The following is a 22,258-nucleotide window of genomic DNA, read 5'->3' as shown; positions in this document are numbered from 1 at the left end:
GTTGCCGCCAAGGCAATTGCAATTGAAGCCCCCATCCCAAGACCCCGGCTGACGAAATATTTGGCCTGGCATCGGGTTACGTCTGCATTTGGCCAAATTAAAATGCAGGCTGAATTACACACTATTTTGCTTTGTGCCGCGCCTGGCTGAAGGCGGGAGTTCGGGAGCAGCACTCCCCTAAATGTTCATGTGTACATACATATATCATTGCGCGATTTGTTGTGATTGCCCGTCATTTGTTTTGTTTATATTTCGCCGCCGCGTTTGCCATCTGCATCTTGGGACTCACTGGGCCTTGTGTGTTCAGCTGTCTGTTCCCACCAGCTTTGGCAACGATCTCTTCCCGTTTATCTCAGATTTCTTGCCGCACCGGTTGGCCTTGGCCGGCCAATTTGTCGGGCCTTCAATGACAACTGCGCTCAGGCATTAATCATAAATTTAATAACCATTTTTACATGCATTCTTACCACATCCCATCAGCAATCAAAAATAAAAACCCAAGCTTCGCGAACACTGTCCAAAATGCCATCGAAGAATTTATTTTCAGCTTAGACTTCTCGATTGGTTTATGTGCTGCATATAGACATTTTTAGTAAATCTGAAGATCATTTTAAATATTGTTTTTCTTAAAGTTCAATTTAGATATTTCAGTGAACAGTGCAGTGTGCAATGCTGCAGACAATTGTGACTGAATCGATCACCGATTTCGAATGATCATATATGATCTGTAGCCTCAAGGCAACCAATCGTATAGCAATGCACTTAAGTGTGCTGCAGAATCGCATGGCCATCGGACTTGGACTTGGAGGAATGTCATGACCACGTGCCACATGCAATCAATGCTGGGGCAGGAGCAGGGCCATCAACTTCTTTTGACTGCCGTGGTTATTATGGTTGTGTTGCTGTGCTTTTCGTTATTATATTGCTGGGATTGTTACGACTGCAATTACGAGTATCTCGGGTTTTTTGGCTTCACTGGGATTCTTACAACACATCGTGCATCGGATTTTTGGTCAGCGAAATTAGCGCAGAAAATTACCCCAAGCTTTAACCATTAAAACGAGATTTAAAAAATAGTAAAAATGTTCACATGTTTTTGGCCAACAATGCATTATTATCAATTTGTAGAAAAACCTTTATTCCACACTTTTTTAGGTATAATTGGATCTATTAGTTCTTAAAAAACAACATTTTTTATTGTAAATAGTAATGGCTATTTGAAAGTTGTTTTAGAAACCTCAAAGACATAAACCGAAAAAAGCGCATTCCCTCGTACAAAAGTAATCGCTGCGCTGTGGAAAATTACCCGTTGTTGCGTAATAGGTTAATGCCGCCAATCTCAAGGTCGCAAGGCGCGAGTTAACTTTTTTTCTTGTAATTTGTTTGTCCGCTGCTGTCCGAATTTTTGTGATTTTTGTTTTGCTTTTATCCCGCATCACAGCATGACACTGAAAATGTTTATTGGGATCAGAGGGAAAAGGGGTAAACTTTTTTTCCCTCGGTAATATCGCTGTTGTCCTCAGCCTCTTGTAAATGACCTTGGGTAGGAGTGCGTGGTGGCACATTTTTCTGTGTTTGCCTTATGGTTGACACACTTTCCGGCCGACCATCTCATTTCCATATCATCGTACGCTCGCTAATATCCACAATGATCCAGAAGTGCTTAATTAGCGCACTTGACATCGCTCCGGGCTTGGTTTTAACTACTCGGGAGCGCCTTAATTATAGTGCTTACAGTTAAATGGCCCTTAATCCGCTCCCAATTGCTTCGAACTTGTAGCCCGAGGGGAACGAACGAGTGACTAGCGCGGCCCTGAGCTAAAATACGGCATTTAGAAATTAAAAAATTAAACTTTTAGTGAACATTTAATTTTATTAGGCCAATTAACTTGCACGTTCTAGTTGCAATTAAGGTAAGCAAAATAATGATCTCCGAAAAATTATCAACAAAACGTCAGCAGTTCGTCTTAATAGATGGGTTTTAAACAAATTATGTTCTGTTCTAGTCATTGCCAATGCAATAAAGCCTCTAATTGCGGAATTATAACGATAAATTTGAGAGTGAAGATAGTAACAAGACTTTTACCCTACTTTTATGAATGAAGTTAATTGCTCGCGCCTCTGAACCCACCTAATTGCATTCTTTGCGCCAAAATCAAAGCTAGAATTCAGACCGGGTCGGCTGAGGAATGATCCAGACAGCCAGCCCGCGAAAGGATACGCCCTACGGGTAAGCAAACCGCCACTTAATTGTGGCGCCCGCCGCACACCCACGCCAAAAGCGACTTCAAATAGCAAGACGCAGCCAAATAACTACAATCAGGCTGATGGCGGCAGAAAGTCCCACTTAAGTGGGGCGTTTTCTATCACCCAAGTTGGGGCCAGCGTAACATGGTAGTTTTGGGGTATTTTATTAGCAGTTCAACTGGGTTCGGGACTGGCTCTTCTCCCGGCGATTATGTAAAGTGATTTCTTGTGCTCAGAAACTTGGGACCCTCGGCTGCGGCTATTACTGTCATCAATATTTGGTAACGAATTCCAATTGCATGGCATTCCAATTTCAGGTTGATTGCACTAACTATTTTGCAGTCGCAGTCGCAGATGCAGTGGCAACCCACTCGGGTCGCTTCTCTCCATCGACTGGCCTGTTATTATATAACCTTCCAGCCAGGCGGCAGAGCTGCTCCGTCTCTTTCACTCCGCTCGCACACAAAATTTTCCAAACAGCGAAAACTCTGCTAATGGCGACATCGAAAGTCGTTTCAAGTGTACTCTATAATGCGAAAAAGCTGCACAAATACGCAAGGTGTTTGACCAACAATATTTTATTCACCCGATTCAGATAGTTAATAAAACTCCAGTACGAAGAGTTTCTTAGCAGGGATTCCCATCAACCTGCTTCAGGCATTGCATCCAAAATCCGTATAATTCTCAGTATTAGGGCTTGAAGTTCATGATATTCTTCGATGTTGGCTAAACCAACAATAGCATTCCTCCTTGATCTCCTCGATCGTCTAGTTTTGACCATTTTAGGCGTTTTTTAATTTTTTTTTAGATTTTAAAGAAACTTCCTTAATGTACAATTGAATATCAGAAAGTTGATTTCACGACTAAGGAAAGGGGCTCAAAACAATTCAGGCTTAAAATAATGCGACTTGCTTACTTGGATGTTAAAATGTTAAATGTTAATGATAAAATGGTGATTCTTGCTTTTTTATTTAAGAAAATGCTGCCAATATATTCAAATCTATACAAATAATAATATTTAATTTATAATATTTATAACTGCGAATATTGAACAAATAAACTTTGTTGAATGAAATTTTCAATGATTTATTACAATACTTCGATTTTCGGGTAGGGCATTTCCACTCGTTGTTTTAAAATCTAGTCTATTGCAGTTTTTTAGCCAACTTTTATTTTATTTTGGCTGTGCTGGCAAAACGAGACATGAGACACAAGACACGAGGCAGAGCCCCAGCGGTGTTGTTTGTTTGCTTTTCCGTGCCACAGTAATAACAACAACAACAGGTGGCCCGAATGCCTTGCCAGATTTGTCATCCGCCAGATACAACAGCAACAAAACGAACAACAATATCGAAAATGTTGGTAAATGTGTCATGGTACCAGGCAACCGTCTCTGTCACTGTTCCTGTTTACATATCTTGCAATATTTCTGAGCAAAAATGCCGAAGCAAAAGCAAATTTTCCCGACAGCAGGTTTTTTGGCGCCCACCCGCCGATGTGAGTGAGTGTTTTTGTTTGAGTTGCCTCGATCGTTCGATTGACACACATCCCATCCCAGAAATTAGTTATGGGGATATAAACTGGATGTCAGCTCCATCTCGGGGGATTTGTTTGTTAATGTCGCCAGTTGCCGATTCTAGTCAACGTCTTGTTCAATTTGCTAACTTTTGTTGCAGATGACAAGGCAGAAAGATGATGTCTTATGGGAAAAATATAATAATGACAATGGAAGAATATATTTTAACACTAACATTTAAAATTCATGTAACATCGTTGTTATGCGATAACCTCGATTAAATTAAATAACTCAAAGGTTACTTCCTAAGCCAAAGCATAGACTTGAAAAATACCGGAAACAGACATTTGGCAACCGAAAAAGACTCTGCCAAATGAGCATAAGAAACTTATTTGCCAGGTAAAGGATAAGTAGTTCAATTTTGATAAAAAAAAAACCAGCGAGAGCAAGCTCTGCTAATTAGCTGTTTTATGTATGTGTAATAGTGATTCCCCAAGCAGGTTCTGGTTTTATTGGCCGCCATAAACATTGCCCCCTTCTCCACACACTCACTTTTTGTGACACACAAAGTGCGCAAAACACGTAACAATTAAAAACATTAAAAGCATTTTATATAATACCGCAGAGACAGGCAAACAATAAGCACTTCACATGCTTTAAACCATTTGCGCTGATCCCCAACACACCCTTTGGGAAATCTGAGTCTAGTTTTGACACAGCTTCGACGTACCCCGTAATAATGAGTGCCACAAGCAAAAAGGCTGAGATATAAACAATGTTTATTAGGCTTTGACAAGAAAACGATCACATAACATATGCCAAATATATTTGAGACATGCTGAAGACAATAAGACAGGCAGTTATGATACGAATTAGATATTATAAGATTGAACGCAGCTGTGTGCAAATAAAGATCTTGAGTGGAATATAGAAGATAAAGCACATTGTTGTCATCAATCTGAGGGTAATATTGTTTGCAATTAGCTAAATGAATATAAAGATATAGCAAATGAGACAATATGTCATCAAATAACAGAAAATATACGAGCTGGGAAACAAATTGCTTTAAACTGTCCTACTTCAAATAAAGATCATTTGTTAGAATTTTAAACACCATTATTTAAATTATTCAACGTGTTTTTCAAAATGCAAATTTCCAGTGCAGCCTCAGCATTTTGTCCAAGTGAGCGTTAGCCGAAATTATGTTAATTGCACAGATGCAAGCCGCATTTGTATCTGGACCTCTGTATCTGTATCTTTGCGCCGTAAACGTGGCCGTATCTGTGGCCCATGCGAATGCAAATTAGACGCCAGAGTCGAGAGATTGCCCCCGAGAATGTGTTTTGGTTTCGATGGGGGCTTGGGGGACTTGGTGTGCCACGCATAAATTTCCTCATGCCTGAGCGATTCAAGCGACCATTTTGCAACTGGCCCACGGGGCAGGGTAATGTGGAAATGCGAATGTTTATGCTGAAATATGTTGAAAGGATATTTTATTGAGCGAGATCAAGTGGTCGGGGGGCAAATGAGTGAAGGGGCTGCGTTTGTTCAGCCACAAAGTTGCATAATTAATTTGTTTACACAGTTGTACACGAACTCAACCCATTTTTCCGGGGCTGGACTCCAGCTAATGGGGATGTGGGCAAAAACCTGGTCATTCCCAAAAAGAATCGCACGGCGGAATTTCATATAAATGAATTTTGGTGCACTTAAATTACAGTTCAGTTTAAAACTAAAAGAAAAACACCATTGTGAGGCATAAATAAAACAAATTTGTGCATATCTCAGCTCCTTTGTCACATTGTCATTTCATTTGAAGGGAGGCACTTAAAAATGAATTAGTATACAGCTCGAATGTATCTGCTATCAGCTTGCACACGAACTTAATGCCAGACTGTCATCGAGCCACATATGGATTGTACGTTTGGACAAGGGTTATATCATTAACTGTATCATCGATAAAAGTGTTCATTTCCAGCGAATATTTATTTATATTTGGTGCCATCCTTCGGTCGGTCTATTGCCTTTTTATTTTGTTGTTTTATTCAGTGTTTATTATGGCTGCTTTAATGCACATTTCCGGTCTGCAGTCGGTTGAAATGCAACAATGCCAGCCATGGCGTCAAATGTTTTACAGCCAGATAAGAAGTTTAATTTATGCGAAAACATGTTTGAAGCTTCTGCCGTCTGCCGATGCGACCAGACACCAAATGGTATAAATACAGCGCAGATAGCCATGTAGTGTGGCTTCAGGATGTGGCGGGCCTTGACCACGCCCACAGTTCCCACGCCGCCCCCGGCTGCCATTGCTATTGACCTTGCATGGCGGCTAACTTCAAACCCCAACAAAGAGTCACAGCCCGGCAAAAATTGGCCATAAATTTTGAAGCAAAGTCCCTTTTCCGTTTTTGCGGTTGCCAATGAGTGGGGTTTTTTTTCCATGTTGGCGCTACTATTTATTTATTTAGCGCCATGTTTTGTCTAGACTCTCGCTGACTGACACTCTCTCCGATATTTGTCAAGCGATAACTCCTTTTTATGGCCACCCATTGTCTGCAGGCTGGAGCCACTGCCACAGTGGCAGCCCCATCGGATTTTATGCCACTTCCGTCTGGCTGAAACCAAAACTCCAGCGGCCGGAGGAGCGTGCCTCTGCATAAGCGGGCTGGCAATTAAAAGCAAAGATTCCAGACATTTCAGCCACCGCAGAGTGAGTGGGTGTGAGGTGTGGGTGGGTGGCCAGTAGATCGCAATCCCATCATTAATTAAGCCCATGCCCGGAGGTGTTGATAGTTCCTTCCAATCCCTCACTCCGGCTCCAGATACATTTTCCGATGCAGATATCTGGTTGCGGCAACATGTTGCTGGCCGGCATTTCGCCGGCAGCCCAGAAGTATGCAACGCAATGTGTGTGGGGGACTCATTAAAATGTTTGCGCTTGAGGATATTCCAAATGGCACAAGGACAGATTTAAGTCCCCAAATTGGTGTCTGCTGCTTAAACGTTTCTATTGTGAAAATTCTGTATGTTAGCTTTAAAAAAATTGAAGAAGCTGTTTGTACTGATATTGAAATGTTATGATATTAAATGCAGTTGTAGACTTCAAAGTCGTAGTTTTTTATTAGTCAAATATATTTATTATGGAAATAAAAAAACGGAAGAATTGCATTTAGATTTTTGGGGCTTTTTTATTATTTATTATACTACTAAAAACATATAAAAAAAGTAGTTAGATCAAAAATAAATTGCAAATAACACACAGCGCAGCAGGACGTTGGTTTGGCCAGTTGGAACTCCAGACATCATGCTGTTTATTTTTGGAGTATTTTCCAAAGATCACGTACTGTAAAACATCCTCCCGGCACCTTCCTTCCACTTTCATTTTCCTGGTTGATTAGTAGTACGGTTGCGGCTTAACTTTACTTTTCATCGGATATCTCCCAGCCACTCACATCGCCAAGGGCGCCGCACTTTCAATCGCAAGATCACTCGAAGAAGTCCGGTTGGCCGGGCAACCTGTGTGTATTCCGGCGGTGCATGCGTCCCTGCTCATGCTGATTCACCGACTTCAGATGGTTGAGCGTAATGTTGCAGGCATCGCAGTAGAAGACGGCATTCGGATCGGTCAGGGATAGCGGATAAGCGGTGCCTTGGACGAGCTGTGTGCCCAAGGGCCTTATTGGGGCCAGCGATCCGTTGCCGTTTATCCGGTACATGTGCGAGCCATCGAACGGGACCGTACCAATGCCCATTTCCATGCCCCCGGCGGACTCACCCCCATAGGCCATATGGACCCGTCTGCGGTGGCGTGCACCCGCCAGGTGCATGGCCATTTGGGACTCCGAGGTGATGCTCACGTCGCACAGCTCGCACATGGGGTACTTGATATCCGTGCGCACCCAATTGCCCTCCCGATCGTAGAAGCCATCACTAAATGGCCTAATCTTGTGGCGTGCCGCCATTCGGTGACGCCGCCCAAAGTAGTGTTGCTGTGCATCCGACAACGAGGTCAGCTTCAGGTTGCACACCTTGCAGTAGAAGTTCGATTGGCCTATGTACCCGCCCATGGCGTCCGCATTCCGTCCAGCAAGGTTGGCGTAGCACTTACGCACCAGCCACGAGCTAATCCTGCGCTCATGGGCACGCGACGAGTAGTGATCAATGGCACTCTGTGTCGACCGAATGACTATGTTACACAATGCACAGTAGTTCCAGCGGAAGAGCGACTGCAGGTCCTGTGGACCGGGTGGAGGTGCCTCCGACGGCAACGGAAAATCTAGAAAAGGAGTTCATTGTTATTCACTAGGGCTAAAAACAAGTTATACATATGTACAGCTTAGGTTCTTTTAGTATTTAAATCAGTATTTTATAGTTGATATCAGGTTGCAGGGGTTTTCCTCACCTGAATTTTGTGGTTTTATCAGTGATTCCTGGCGTATGCGAGGCTCGACCAGGGCCACACGACTCTGCAGGTGATTGGGTATAAGTCCGGGTACTGCTCCCTGCGCCTGCCCCTGTCCCTGTCCCTGTCCCAGCTTTGTTTGCAGGATAATCCGTTGATCTACGAAGGCCGACAGCTGATATTCGTAACCATTTTTCGGCTTATCAGATTCCTGGGCGATGTGACCATTGCTTATGTAGCCATTGAGTCCTTTAATAGGGGACTCCACCTGGTGGCTTTGATTTTGTATGAAGTAGTTTTGATCGCTGCTCATGACACTGGAAATATTCGGGTCGGGTTGATGGCTAGTCAACGGTTGATGCAGCTGTTTGTTGAGCACATACTCTCCATTGCTGTCCAAGCAAAGTTCGGCGACGTGGCGAGGCTTTTTCACAGTTGGTCTGGAAGCTGTCGGATAACCACTGATAGGATAACCATTGATAGGATATCCATTGATAGGAAAACCATTGATAGGTCGTATCTTATTGGCGACCATAGACTCGGCGTTATCGCCCAGATAAAACTGTGGAAAATGGGTCGTGGAGAGGGCTTCACTTCCGGGCAAGCCACTCGATGAACTATCTGACACCCAGATGTCCGAGTAGCTCAGCGGACTAGGTTGCTGCTGATATAGACTGGCCATAAAGTGCGCTCTTATATTATCCGGTGATTCACTAGTCACAGCGGGCTCTCTGAAGGTGGCGAAGTCAGTGGCGTCATTCTGCCCGTTGCCGATATGTACCGAAGACTGAATCATCAGCATAGGAGGCGGACCCATGTGGGAGTTCGGTGACCAGTCCATCTCCATGATGGAACGCCCATGCATGGGACACGGAGGACGCTCTGGCAGAGGCAGCTTAAGGCCCATATTGTCTAGTGTTCCGGGGGGCACCAATTGCTGGAATCGCTTTTCCTCCTCCTTCAAATCTTCGTTGGTCCAGCCCGTTGGCGGCACATTCACCTGGTAGCGATGCACGGTCTGCTCGTCCGTCCGGCGCAGCTCCACGAGCACGACCACATGACCGGTCGGGCAGCGGGGCTGCGGTTGTGGCATGGCGGAGGCCACGCGCACAATGTTCAGGGCGCACTGCTTGGCGATCTGCTCGTGGATGACGGGCACACGTCTTTGCGGATGCATGTTGAAGGCGTGGGACAACATGTCCTGCGGTGTGGCAACTTTTGTATTGGGGATAGCTTACGCACTGGCTGATGCCTCCTTTTTGGGGACTTGGCTGGGATTGGATGTGGACCTGGTTTCTTAGTTAGCACATCTGGTCCGACTGCGTTGCTCCTTTAATGGCCTCTTTGCTGTCCTTTTTTTTAGTTCTTGGGCTCGTCGATTTTCATAGAAAATAGAGAACTCTGGTCTTCGTTGAAATCAGAATAGTTTTTGGTACACTTGGGTCGCGCAAAATTCCTCGACCGCTTCTTATTTTTTGTGCTACTATTATAATACGAAATGTTGGAAAAACATTTGAATTTGTTGGGGTGTTTAAAATATGTGTGTTCGGTTTTTCCACCAGTCGAAAGCTACATAACAAAACGCAAGTATTCTCCGGTCTTGTCTACGATTTGGATAGAATTGTCAGAGCCAGTCGAGTTTTTCACTTGTCGTGTAGGTACAGTGTTGCATATTTCCTAATCCGTGTGGGAAAAGTTACAAAACGATAGAGTTGCCATCATCTCACTCAACCCTACTGGGTCTCAATACTAAATCCTCCAATTAACGGAAATTCAAGGAATAATATAAGACTCTTCATCATTTATTCAAGGGGAGACCTGACAAAACCTAAGCAGGTTTTCCCAGAAATTTAAATGCCGAATACTTCAAGGACGCGACCTCCTTCGATTCGGGCACCAAGGTTGTTCCCAAGAGTCCTCTTAACGCACACGCAAATTCGGGGAAATAAGTTGGCAGGGCTTTAAACATTCCCGGAAAATCCACGCATGTGAAATACAGAGGGAAAAGCTGCCGACTCGCATATACATATGTGACTGCCTGGGGACATTAAAATAATGTTTAGCGCGTGATTTGGCCGGCATATCCTTGGCATCAATTGTCAGCTCTCAGCCGGAGGGCAAGTTTATCGGGCGAGTGCGGCGGTGCACCTGTGGGAAAGATTCGGGAGCGGGATAACATCGAGCCCCCCGCTGCCAACATCAATAACACTAATGGGAAAAGGATAAAGATAAGCATTAAATAACACACGTACGCCGGGCCTTTTGGGGCTTACAGTTGGGAATACCCCACCGAGAAGGGCCTACCGTTTGGCAGGCAGTGCTGCCAACTGAAAATGGCTATAAGAAGCCAAAAACAATGTTCTTTGTGTTGGCTTAATTATTTTGTAATGACTATTTATAATATATTCGGAACAAAATGTTCATATTTGTTTAGATTTATTTGTTTTCTTTTTAAAGTAGAGGCCCAACACAGGAAAAGCATGAATCTATATTTCTATCTTAATTTTATGACACTAATATTCTAGCTATATTTTTTTAGATTTTCTTATAATGCAGTGAATAAATAAAGTTTTTATCTATTTTCCAGATGAAATTTCTAGCTACTAAAGCGACAACAGTCACAGCCAGCTAAAAAGAAGCTATGTGGGCAGAGTTGCCCCAAATTTTGTGGGTGGACTGCGCCTCGAGGGCCACGTACGTGGAACAGTTAAGCGACACGTTCCAACTCCCCCGATGCCGCACACCCTTGGCCATCTTTTGTTTGCTCTGCGCATTTTTCACATTTCGCGTTTCCGCTTCCGCTTGTCGCCATTGTCGTGACTCCGCCGAAAGAAATGTGTCACACACGTGAGCAATTTAAAGCCATGGTCTTGGCTTCCTCGCGCCTCATTTCGATTGCAAACTTAATTTGAAAACTTGGCCTCGCGGCGTGTAAATATGCGTTCAGGATGCGAAATTTATGGCAGCGCTTGGGGCATGGGAAATGCAAATTTTCCTCACTGTTCGTAAGCATTGATTTCTTTCACTTGAGTGAGTGATGCTGATGGAAAGAGCCTAGAACCACGAAAACGGCAGATTCCCCTTATGGGACCTTTTTTATCAGTGGTTACACGAAATGTGGAATAAATTTCAGTATAATTTTATATATGTATTTAATAGTTCCACTCATATTATAGTGACTATAGACTTTTATTCCAATTATTCGATTCTTTCAAGGCTTAATGCCGAAATTGTTCTATCCACTGAGACTGGTTGACAAGTGCCGCAGGACGTGACTGTAGAGTAGAGGACGAACATCCTTGGAGAGCGTGAAGTCGAAGTGAGAGAAGCCTTCGAAATTGACCTTCCGGCTCTCGACGAGATTGGGCAGACGCTTCTGCAGCCGGATCACATCCGAGGTGGATCCCAGCCAGTCGCCTTCGCCGTGATGGAGCACAACTTTGCTGGTCGTCTGCGAAAGATTGTAGGCTGGTGGCTCGCTGGACTCGTAGCGAACGCGATTCAGGACCGCTCCATGGTCGAAACGCTGGAAATTCAGGTCACCCTGCATCTGTGCATAGTGGTAGATCTGTTTGGCGGAGGCGCCTTGGGAGGCATGGGCAGCCACGATGGGAGTGAGGGTCTAAAGTGCATTGGTGGTAATGAAACCAAAGTAAACAATCTGCAGTCTTACCGCATTGAAGCTCTTCCAGTCGAATCCGCAGAGCACAAAGTCAAAGATGGCGCAGATGCTGCTGCCAAGCTCTGAGCCGGAGCAAATGTGCTGGCGGAACTGCTGGATAAGCTTCGTTTTCGCTGAGATCTCGTAGCCGCCCAGGAGGTTCAGAAGCATCTATAAAGATAGGCAAAATTACTATCATATTAAAAATAATCAAATAATCCTAATGACAATGAAATAATAAATTCCCCAACAAGGTCTTTTACTCACCGAATACTTTCCCTTGAACATTCCGAGGAACTTTAACACTGGACTGCGGTTTTCCTGCAAATAAACCGTAGGAGAAAGTGCCTGCATTAGATTCACCTTTTGTGCATAATGGGGCCTTTCACTGCACATCACGAAGAAAACGGTGGAGCCCTGCGAATGGCCAATGTATTGGATATTCGGCTTGTGGGTGTGACTCAGAATATGATCGATGGCAGCGGGCACATCAAACTTGCCGATCTCGTGGAAGGAGAAGTCCCAGTACTTATTCGGCTTCAGGCGTCTATTCAAATTCTCGCGGGAGTATATGTTGCCACGGGTATTCAGCATCCAGACGTCGTAACCCTTACGGTAAAGGATATATGCCAGACCATCCTTGGGCCCAAGTTCCACCCAAGAAGCTGAGCTGGCCATTAGGCCGTGGACTAATAAGACTGGTTCAGCACCAGGACGCGGAATACGATGCAAACAAAGCCTGTAGCCGTCTTCGGAGGTTACGTAATTGGTCTCAGATGGATAGCCGTACTTCTCAATCAGGTCAACCTATTGCATTTGTTAAAAAGGTGCGTTCGAAGCGATTGGAATCAGAGGAATAGATGTTTTAACGTACAGTTGTCAGCTTAGAATTATCCAAGATATCCTCCTGGGTAAGGTAATTTGGTGTTTTGAATACTTTGTACTCAGGCATAACCACATTGATTCGATTTTTTTTCGTCTGTATATTGGGTTCAGGCAAATTGTCCTGATATGTGGAAGGCCCCTGAATGTGTAGTAGCAACTCTGATGGGGACTGTGACTCTAAAGACTTTGTGCCTAACTGAGGCCTTATCTGTAATTGCGATTGGGACTGAGATCCTAAAGACTGGGAATTAAGCTGTGACTGCGATTGGGATTGTGATCCTGAAAACTGGGAATCAAGCTGTGACTGCGATTGCGACTGTGATCCTAAAGACTGGGAATTAAGCTGTGACTGCGATTGGGATTGTGATCGTGAAAACTGGGAATCACGCTGTGACTGTGATTGGGACTGGGATCCTAAAGACCGAAACTTGGCCTGCGTTTGCAATTGGGACTGTGATTCTGAAGTCTGGGAATTAAACTGTGACTGCGACTGAGACTGTGGACCAGATAATTGTGAGCCTAACTGTGACTGCAGTTGGGACTGTAATCCAGTTGATTCAGAGCCTAGCTGTGACTGCAGCTGGGACTGTGAGGCATCAGAGTGTGAATCTATTTGTGATTGCAATTGGGACTGTGATCCAAATGATTGAGGGTTTATCTGTGATTGCAATTGGGATTGTGATCCTCTTTTCTGTGATTGCGATTGGGATTGTGATTCAGATGATTGAGGGTTTATCTGTGACTGCAACTGGGACTGTGAATCTGACTGCAACTGAGACTGGGACTGTGATTCAGATGATTGAGCGTTTGACTGTGACTGCAATTGGGACTGTGATCCCGAAGACTGTGAATTTTGCTGCGATTGTAATTGAGAAAATGGCCATGATTGCTGTGATGCTAATTGGGATTGTGATGGTAATAGGACTGGGGTTGCTGGTGTTACCATTAGAGACGGAACTAATTTTAAAATATTTAGTGTCTCATGTTTCTTTATCTGTTGTTTCAATTCGGCAATTTTGCGCTCCTTATCTGATTTGTACTGATACAACTTTAGTATTTGATCAATGCTAATACTGGAGTTCGACTTTATCTGTTGGGATGGAGCCAATATATAAACATTGGGAATTGCGCTATCAGGTGAAATTTGGCGTTTACGTTTTGGCGGATTCGGAATTACGTAACGAAGATTTGGGTCCTGCTGAACTGGCCCCTTCTGAGAAGGAAGTAGTACTAACTGAGGCCGGGGTTTTGGTATCGAATCTAAGATTACAATTGGTTGATCGGATGCTCGGGGCCTCAACTGACTAAGAGGGACCAGCTGGAACTCAGACTGTTGTTTAAGTTCATCTAACTGTGACTGTAGTTGAGCCTCTAACTGCGACTGGGACTGTAAATCAGACTGTAACAGTGATTGTATCTTTTGCAACTGGGACTGTAACTGAGCCTGTGACTGAGCCTGTGACTGAGCCTGTGACTGTGCCTGTGACTGGGCCTGCGCTTGTGCCTGCGACTGTGACTGTTCCTGTGCCTGTGACTGTAACTGCCTCTGAATTAAGTTCTGTGATTGATCGACAGTCTCGATGGGGCTATATTGTGGCTGTAGAAGCACCCCTTCATCCATAAGGCGTATAATATTATTAAGTGGTTGCCCTTCACTTAGAGAAGCACCAGATGGCGGAATCTGCGCCACTAGCTGATTTTGTGATTGGGATTGCGACTGTTCAAAATTATCCGGATTTTGATAGCTTGCTCCATTTTCCTAATATTAAAACATTGGATTGTGCAGATGCTTTAGGTGCTTATGAGCTGCTTTGCATTCTTGTGTTTACCTGTAGCTGCGACTGAGACTGTGACTGTTCATCCAAGGGATTCGCATATGGGATCCATTTCCGAGAGTTGCTGGCTACCACAGTACCGATTAAGAAGAATACACAGACCAGAAGACTAAATACGATAGTCATTTCGTTGCTAAACTAAACTTCCTTCGACATCGAAGGAATCTTTCGTTTATATAGGTTAAAAGATACAAGACCTTGAAATTAAAATATCCATGCTTGGAGTGGATAACTAAATTAACATACCGATGTTGCATCACTACAATACAGTTTTCCAAAGCTTGTTAGTGGAATAACCTTGAAAAATTCTTATAATTCTGGCGTTAAATATATATCCCTAAAAGAGACAACAAGAAATAATTTCGTAATATAAATTGACTACTTAAGCCTTTTTGGATCAGAAGTATTGTAAGAATTAGAGGTCTGCCCATAGGCAGATTTTTACCATGAAATGTACTTAGACCCTTATTATATTATTAAAATATCTAAAACAATGGGTGGAATCTATTCTCGTTAGATTATTGATTCCCCCCTCTTCACAGAATTCTCATTTCTTAGCAATTCCTGAAACATGCGTCTACATATATTATTTTAAATGGAATTATTATCCTTTCTTTATCTTTATTTTTGTATTCATAATATTCTGTGCTAAGCAAAGCAGCTTAAATTTCAGTTGTAAGCTAAGAGTACAATTTGTTATCTAAGCTATTAACGATTAGAACCACACAGACCGATTACGCGATCGTAGACCAAGGATCGAGCGTCCTTGGAGATCGTGAAATCGAAATGAGAGAATCCTTCGAAGCGAATGTTCCTGTTTTCTATGCAGTTGGGCAGGTCACGCTCCAGTCGAAGGACATCCGATTCCGATCCCAACCAGTCGCCATCTCCGCGGTGAAGGGCCACCTTGCCCAGTGCCAGGGAAAGGTTGTAAGTTGGGGGGAATATGGACTTGTAGCGTAGCTTATTCAGAATAAGCCCGTAGTCGTACTTTTGGAACTCAGACTTGCCCTGCATTTGGGCGAAATGATAGATCTGTTTAGCGGAGCTTCCCTGCGAGGCGTGACCTTCCAAAATGGGCGATAGCGTCTACAAAAAAATAACATTAACCCGTGAAATCCAAATTATTGATCAATTTCCCACCATATTGAAGCTGTTGATGTTAAATCCGCACACCACAAATTCAAAGATGGCACAGATGCGGCTGGGGATAAGTTTGTTGCAGATGTGGTTACGGAACATGTCAACGATCTTGTTCTTCAGAGAGATCTTGTGGCCGCCTAGGAGATTCAACAACATCTTTTGAAAGAAATGAAGAACATAAAATATACATATATAAGATTTTAGGAATGTGCTGGACTCACTGTGAAGCCACCAGAAAAAAGTTTCATAAACTTGAGGGCCGGACTGCGTGTTTCTTCCATATAAACTGATGGCGAGAGGGACTGCATCAATGAGATCTTGCCTACATAGTCAGGCCTTTCACTGCACATCACAAAGAAGGCCGTGGATCCCTGCGAGTGACCAATGTACTGGATGCTCGGCATTTTGGTCTGCAGCGGGTAGATCGTACTGCCCGATCTCGTGGAAAGAGAAGTCCCAGAAGACCTTGTCGCTCTCCCGACCGGCCAGGCGCTCCTCCGAGTAGACGTTACCTCTGGTGTTCAACATCCAGACGTCGTACCCGCTTTGGGACAGGATGTAGGCCAGACCTTGGGATGGACCGAACTGCACCCAGGTGGCCGAGCTGGCCATCAGGCCATGTACCAATAGGACGGGTGTGGCTCCAGATCGCGGAATTCGATGTAGGCAGAGCTTGTAGCCGTCGGCAGTGAATGCGTAATGGGTCTCTGCTTGATGTCCATATTTTGAGATCAGTTTGGGCTGTCATACGATTGAAAAATGTATAGAACCTTCAATATAGTAACTGTATGCTGTCCACATGGAATCTCTGAGAGGAATGGCTCACCGTGTCCAGCTTGGCGTCAATCTCGATGTCTATCTGTGCAATGTATTGTTGGTAACTAGCTTGCTGACACTGTAAACATGATCTTGGTTCAGGCTGTGATTGAATTTGAGCTTGACTTTGTGATTGTGACGTCCCTTGACTCTGAAATGGGAATTACGCTTGATTAGGTTTCCGATTGAGAGCTTGTGATTGTAGTTGATTGAGCTAGTCCTTGCAATTAATCTTGCGACTGTGATTGAGCTTTCCCTTGACGGCAAGCATGGGGTTTTGTTAGTGGTTGTTCTAACGCTTTAACTACTAGAACTAAGTGGGGTGTTATAGTGGTTCAATATGTGGTGCTACTCATCTAACTGTGGGATGCGTTAGCTGATACTCAAAATTCCACAGTCGTTCTAAGATCTTTCTAGGTACAACTGATCTTAGCTGCTTTGCACTCTCTGTGTTTACCTGAATCTGTGATTGTGACTGCAACTGTGACTGCTCATCCAATCCCTGATTTTCATCTAGAGAATCTGCATATGGAACCCATTTCTGAGTCTTGGTGGCTACCACAATACCCAGTAAAAATATTGAACAGATCGCAATATTAAATGCGATCGCCATTTCGTTCCCTTTTTGTCTACTCTCGAAGGCAGAAATGAAATCGGACTCTTTTATAGCGTTAATGAAAGAATACCCTGAAATTAAAATATCCATGCTTGGAGTGAATAACTAGATTAACATATCGATCGAGCATCACTAAAGGAATATTTAACATAGGTCAACTTTAATCAAGGGTTTTAAAAAGCGTTAAATAATTTTCAAATTCCGTAGTTCCTGTCAGTAAATACATTTTTTTTATTCAAACAACAAGATGGAAAGATATCGTAACTTTTTAAAGGAGCTTGAATTACAGGTTGATCATAATTAATTGTAAAAGAAAAACTAAGTACAATAACTTTCGTTATGCTTTAGTATATTTGATTCATTTGTAACCACATGGTCCATAGCATGGATAAAAACGTAACATTTGTTTTTGGCGTGGATTCACCCTAAACACTGGCGACTTTTGTCGGTTTATTCATTTCCATATATCCGAAATTCAAATTAAAAGTCTTTCTTATTACACCTGGGAAAATTGTGAAATATTTGTATTTATTTAATTTCCCTTAATAAAAATTATATTTATTTCAGAGCCCTTAGGTAAAGACAATTTCACATCTTTGCCAAGCAAATCTATTAATTGCTTTGCTTATTATTCGTAAGCTAAAAGTTCAATTAGAACCACAAAGACTGATTACGCGATCGTAGACCAAGGATCGAACATCCTTCGAGATCGTGAAGTCGAAGTGTGAGAATCCTTCGAATCGAATGTTCCTGTTTTCTATGCAGTTGGGCAGGTCACGCTCCAGTCGAAGGACATCCGATTCCGATCCCAACCAGTCACCATCTCCGCGGTGAAGGGCCACCTTGCCCAGTGCCAAGGAAAGGTTGTAAGTTGGGGGGAATATGGACTTGTAGCGTAGCTTATTCAGAATAAGCCCGTAGTCGTACTTTTGGAACTCTGACTTGCCCTGCAATTGGGCGAAATGATAGATCTGTTTAGCGGAGCTTCCTTGCGAGGCGTGGCCTTCCAAAATGGGAGATAGTGTCTACAAAAGAATATAACAATCTTAACCCATGAAAACAAAATCAGTGACATGTTTTCTACCATATTGAAGCTGTTGAAGTTAAATCCGCAGACCACAAATTCAAAGATGGCACAGATGCGACTGGGGATAAGTTTGTTGCAGATGTGGTTGCGAAACAGTTCAACGATCCGGTTATTCAGGGAGATCTTGTGGCCGCCGAGGAGATTCAGCAGCATCTAAAATATTAAATATATATCGAACAATGTAGAAATTATATACCCTTTTATAATCTCCTGTACTTACTGTGAAGCCACCCTGAAGGACTTTCATAAACTTGAGGGCCGGACTGCGTGTTTCTTCCATATAAACTGATGGCGAGAGGGACTGCATCAATGAGATCTTGCCTGCATACTCAGGCCTTTCACTGCACATCACAAAGAAGGCCGTGGATCCCTGCGAGTGACCAATGTACTGGATGCTCGGCATTTTGGTCTGCAGCAGGATCAAGTCGATTGCAGCGGGTAGATCGTACTGCCCGATCTCGTGGAAAGAGAAGTCCCAGAAGACCTTGTCGCTCTCCCGACCGGCCAGGCGCTCCTCCGAGTAGACGTTACCTCTGGTGTTCAACATCCAGACGTCGTACCCGCTTTGGGACAGGATGTAGGCCAGACCTTGGGATGGACCGAACTGCACCCAGGTGGCCGAGCTGGCCATCAGGCCATGTACCAATAGGACGGGTGTGGCTCCAGAACGCGGAATCCGATGCAGGCAGAGCTTGTAGCCGTCGGCAGTGAATGCGTAATGGGTCTCTGCTTGATGTCCATATTTTGAGATTAGTTTGGGCTGTCATACGATTGAAAAATGTATAGAACCTTCAATATAGTAACTGTATGCTGTCCACATGGAATCTCTGAGAGGAATGGCTCACCGTGTCCAGCTTGGCGTCAATCTCGATGTCCACCTCCGCAATGTATTGTGGGTAAGAAGCTTGCTGACACTGTAAACATGACCTTGGTTTAGGTTGTGAGTAACTATCATCATCATATTTGGGTCCCTGCAAACGATCTCTTGATTGATCTTGGTCTTCACGTTGTGATTGTAACTGCCCTTGCCTCTCATTGGGAGCTTGAGATATAGCGGGCCCTTGCGATTGTGATTGAGCTTGCTCCTGGATTTGAGCATGGGCTTGAGTTAGTGATTGTGCAAGCGCTTCAACTTCTTGAGCTTGGGATTGCTGTTGCGATTGCGTTAGTGATGGGCCTGAGGCTTGAGTCTGTGATTGAAGTTGCTCTTGTACTTCAGCTTGGGCTTTATGTAGTGATTGGTCCAAATCGGTGTCTTGCGCTTCATCCCCAGCTTGATCGCCTGATTGATCATCAGATTGAAGTTGTTCGTGCTGCGGTGATTGATCTTGAGATTGCGATTGATATTGCTGATGCGTTTGCGCTTGTCCCAAAGCTGAAAGACCTATAGCACGAGCATCTGATTGGGCTTGAGATTGCCGCTGAAGTTTACTGTTCGTTTGTTCTTGTGATTGGGATTGAGCTCGTGTCGGTGATTGGTCTAAAGCGGTATCTTGATCTCGATCCTCTGGTTGAGAGAGTGGATTTCCTTGTGCTTGAGTCTGAGATTGATATTCAACATGAGCTTTTTCGAGAGCCTGATCGAGAGTTTGAGCTTGTGTTTGCGCTTGAGCCTTGAATTGATCGTTTTTCTGTGACAGAAGTTGCTTTAGTATTTCACTTTGGGCTTGATGAAGTGATTGATCTACGGGGTCTTCCTTTGCTTGATCGTCTGGTTCAACAAGCGATTGTTGCGTGGGTTGAGACAGTGATATTCCTTGTGATTGAGCCTGAGACTGATATTGAACATGTGCATCCTCCAGAGCCTGATCGAGAACTTCAGCTTGCGTTTGAGCTTGAGCCTTTAATTGACCGTTAGTCTGTGAATTAACTTGTTTTAGTACTTCAGATTGCGCTTGATGAAGTGATTGGTCTATGGGATCTTCTTGTGCTTCATCCTCTGCTTGAACCAGAGATTGTTGTGATGATGATTGAGGCAGGCCCTCATCTTTTAGAGTCTGCGATTGATCTTGCGATTGAGCTTGAGCTTGGGACTGTTCTTGAGCCTGAGATTCAGCTTGGTCTTGATACTCTGCTATATCTCGATTAATAGCCTCAGCTTGTGATTGAACTTGATCCTGCGATTGGGATTGGCCTTCCGTTTGCGCCAGACTTTGTCTAATACCTTCAGCTTCATCTAGAATCTGTGATTGAGCCTGGTCTTGCTTTCGACCTTCCTCTTCAATTGGTGGTACTAGAGCTATGTTTCCAGACAGTCCTCCTTCAGCTTCAGCTTCTGCACTTTCTGGCTCATTGGCGTCTGTTTGTGGTAAAGTTTGAATATACGGAACAATTTTTTCTCGTAATTTAGCTCCAGCTTGATTCCGTGATTGTTGAATCTGGTCCTGTTGCTGCGATTGAGCCCGTCCTCGTTCTTGCGATTGGAATTGTTCTTGGACTTTAGTTCTGGCGGTTTGGATTTGTTGCTGTGATTGATCCAGCCTTAGACCTTGAGCCTGCGATTGTGATTGAGATTGCCTTTGGATTTGAAGCTTCGCTTCTTCAAGCGCTCGGCTAAACGATTGGGCCTGTGCTTCAGATTCAAACTTTGATTCAGTTTGCCTTTGATCTAGAGCATTTTGGATAAGTTTGATGTTCAACTCCTGCATTTCTGATGGAGGTGTTTCCGGATTAATTGTTTTTCCTATTTCAGATCGGGAAAAATTTCTAAATAGCTGTTCAAGTGTAATACCCGGATTGTATACTTGTTCTGTATCACGATCTACAACAAAATATTTCACGTCATTCATAACCTTTGGGGCCGGTCTGTGTGTGTTGGCAAAAATTAGAATGTTGGGAACTGAGGGCTTATTGCTTGAATTACTTCCCAGGACTATTGGGTGAAGCTTGAACACCAGACCGTTGTTTTTTACAATGGATTCCCTTCGCAAGCGCACCTTTTGCTCATCTTCTGTTAAATCTGCGTCGCCATAGATGTCCAATATGCTCTCAACCGCAGGAAGGATCGGGGGGCTTATAATATTGTTCAATTCATTGTTTATATCAATAAATCCCTCGCTGGGTTCCACTCGAAATATCGCCAAAAGCGCGACGAATGCGTAAATCAATCCTAACTGCATTCTGAAACTACTTTGAGCAGCGATTCCGACAGGAAGCTTTTATAGGCTCGCAGATGAAATGCCATGAAATTGATAACACATGGGTTAAAGCGATTTTAAATGGATTATCTCTCGATGTTACATCACAAGTGGCAAATGAGTTGGGACATCAAGAATGATGGATTTCTTGAAAATCCATTTTATTGTTAATACTCAAGGATTTGGGCTTGAATAAGTTTTTTTTTTAACTTAGCTTCCCAGTTACAAACACAAGGTTTAGCTCAAGTGTGTCATTAATTATGTTAGTAGGTGCTTAAGGATTCATTTGATTTGTTTATTACCATCTAAAATCAGAAATAGTGGAACTGTATTTTAAAGAAGAACAATAGAGAATTTAAGGCGCTTTAGTTTGGGTAAAGTTACTGAACTTTTGCCAATCTAATTGCACAAGTGCACGAGGCGCAACCGTTATTATCCTTGCTCCTTGTTTCGTCCTTGTTCCGGTGGCGTTGGCAAATTCACGCCACTCGCTTGTTTGCGCAAATTTGATTATCAAAATACTCAAGGAGAGTGCAGCCGTGGTCGGACAAGTTGGGAAAGAAGTCGCGAAAGGAAGAAGGATAATGCCATGTCGCCGCATTAGCGCCTCTGGTGGGTCGGGTTGGGCGTGGTCGTCGTCCCGTGAAACAAGCTCGAAATTGAGTTTGCCTAGTGTCCTTGCGCCCCTTTAATGCCACCCCCATCCTGTCCACCACCACTAGCCCTTTTGCCTGCTGGGCTGATTAAAGCTCCATGCCAACTTGCGGTGATTTGCTCTTTTTTTTGGCACATCATTTGGATGCAGTGGCGCCCTGCACAAATGGGCCATTAAGCCCTCCGATGTCGGGACCTGACATATATTAAATTTCATCTCGCCGTCAGTCGGATTCGGATGCGGAATCGGGCGCCTAAT

At 43.8% G+C, this 22,258-nt stretch overlaps 5 protein-coding genes across 6 annotated transcripts; all 5 read right to left on the bottom strand.

Moving 5' to 3' along the window:
* Positions 1 to 2,689: 2,689 nt before the first annotated feature.
* LOC116803601 lies at positions 2,690 to 3,155 on the bottom strand. Its single transcript, XM_032727598.1, has one exon. The coding sequence runs from the start codon at positions 3,026 to 3,028 to the stop codon at positions 2,891 to 2,893; it is 138 nt and encodes a 45-aa protein (XP_032583489.1). The 5' UTR covers positions 3,029 to 3,155; the 3' UTR covers positions 2,690 to 2,890.
* Positions 3,156 to 6,946: 3,791 nt separating this feature from the next.
* LOC6612036 lies at positions 6,947 to 9,808 on the bottom strand. Its single transcript, XM_002036517.2, has 2 exons — positions 8,166 to 9,808; positions 6,947 to 8,039 (listed from the first exon to the last, which is right to left on the bottom strand). Exons 1-2 carry the CDS (start codon positions 9,361 to 9,363, stop codon positions 7,249 to 7,251), a joined length of 1,989 nt encoding a protein of 662 aa, XP_002036553.1. The 5' UTR covers positions 9,364 to 9,808; the 3' UTR covers positions 6,947 to 7,248.
* A 1,490-nt stretch (positions 9,809 to 11,298) lies between these two features.
* On the bottom strand, positions 11,299 to 14,688 carry LOC6612035 (lipase 3). Of its 2 annotated transcripts, XM_002036516.2 has the most exons (5): positions 14,541 to 14,688; positions 12,701 to 14,470; positions 12,094 to 12,633; positions 11,839 to 11,997; positions 11,299 to 11,787 (listed from the first exon to the last, which is right to left on the bottom strand). In XM_002036516.2, exons 1-5 carry the CDS (start codon positions 14,670 to 14,672, stop codon positions 11,401 to 11,403), a joined length of 2,988 nt encoding a protein of 995 aa, XP_002036552.2. In that variant the 5' UTR covers positions 14,673 to 14,688; the 3' UTR covers positions 11,299 to 11,400. The 2 variants fall into 2 exon arrangements, with proteins under 2 accessions (XP_002036552.2, XP_032583494.1); XM_032727603.1 differs by lacking the exon at positions 12,701 to 14,470 and having other exon boundaries at positions 12,094 to 12,147.
* A 474-nt stretch (positions 14,689 to 15,162) lies between these two features.
* On the bottom strand, positions 15,163 to 17,136 carry LOC6612033 (lipase 3). The gene is given in 6 exon segments (XM_032723532.1): positions 15,163 to 15,635; positions 15,690 to 15,845; positions 15,911 to 16,106; positions 16,108 to 16,430; positions 16,516 to 16,656; positions 16,963 to 17,136. Coding segments are annotated over 6 exon segments (1,353 nt in total). The 5' UTR covers positions 17,119 to 17,136; the 3' UTR covers positions 15,163 to 15,254.
* A 578-nt stretch (positions 17,137 to 17,714) lies between these two features.
* LOC6612032 (accessory gland protein Acp36DE) lies at positions 17,715 to 21,331 on the bottom strand. The gene is made up of 4 exons (XM_032727597.1): positions 19,054 to 21,331; positions 18,429 to 18,968; positions 18,206 to 18,361; positions 17,715 to 18,146 (listed from the first exon to the last, which is right to left on the bottom strand). The coding sequence occupies exons 1-4, from the start codon at positions 21,325 to 21,327 to the stop codon at positions 17,769 to 17,771; spliced, it is 3,348 nt and encodes a 1,115-aa protein (XP_032583488.1). The 5' UTR covers positions 21,328 to 21,331; the 3' UTR covers positions 17,715 to 17,768.
* Positions 21,332 to 22,258: the final 927 nt, after the last annotated feature.

The sequence above is a fragment of the Drosophila sechellia genome, chromosome 2L, assembly GCF_004382195.2.
Source record: "Drosophila sechellia strain sech25 chromosome 2L, ASM438219v1, whole genome shotgun sequence".
Lineage (NCBI taxonomy): Eukaryota > Metazoa > Arthropoda > Insecta > Diptera > Drosophilidae > Drosophila > Drosophila sechellia.
The sequence above is the reverse complement of the archived record's forward strand: the minus strand, read 5'-3'. Positions and strand labels throughout refer to the sequence as shown.

Coding starts and splice junctions, on each gene's coding strand:
- LOC6612036 (XM_002036517.2), bottom strand. CDS start 9,363: ATGTTGTCCCACGCCTTCAACATGCATCCGCAAAGACGTGTGCCCGTC. Junction 8,040..8,165: donor GATAAAACCACAAAATTCAG/GTGAGGAAAACC, acceptor CTCCTTTTCTAG/ATTTTCCGTTGCCGTCGGAG.
- LOC116803601 (XM_032727598.1), bottom strand. CDS start 3,028: ATGGTCAAAACTAGACGATCGAGGAGATCAAGGAGGAATGCTATTGTT.
- LOC6612035 (XM_002036516.2), bottom strand. CDS start 14,672: ATGACTATCGTATTTAGTCTTCTGGTCTGTGTATTCTTCTTAATCGGT. Junction 14,471..14,540: donor AGTCTCAGTCGCAGCTACAG/GTAAACACAAGA, acceptor TTTTAATATTAG/GAAAATGGAGCAAGCTATCA. Junction 11,998..12,093: donor TGTTCAAGGGAAAGTATTCG/GTGAGTAAAAGA, acceptor CTATCTTTATAG/ATGCTTCTGAACCTCCTGGG.
- LOC6612032 (XM_032727597.1), bottom strand. CDS start 21,327: ATGCAGTTAGGATTGATTTACGCATTCGTCGCGCTTTTGGCGATATTT. Junction 18,362..18,428: donor TCCTTCAGGGTGGCTTCACA/GTAAGTACAGGA, acceptor TTAATATTTTAG/ATGCTGCTGAATCTCCTCGG. Junction 18,147..18,205: donor ACTTCAACAGCTTCAATATG/GTAGAAAACATG, acceptor ATTCTTTTGTAG/ACACTATCTCCCATTTTGGA.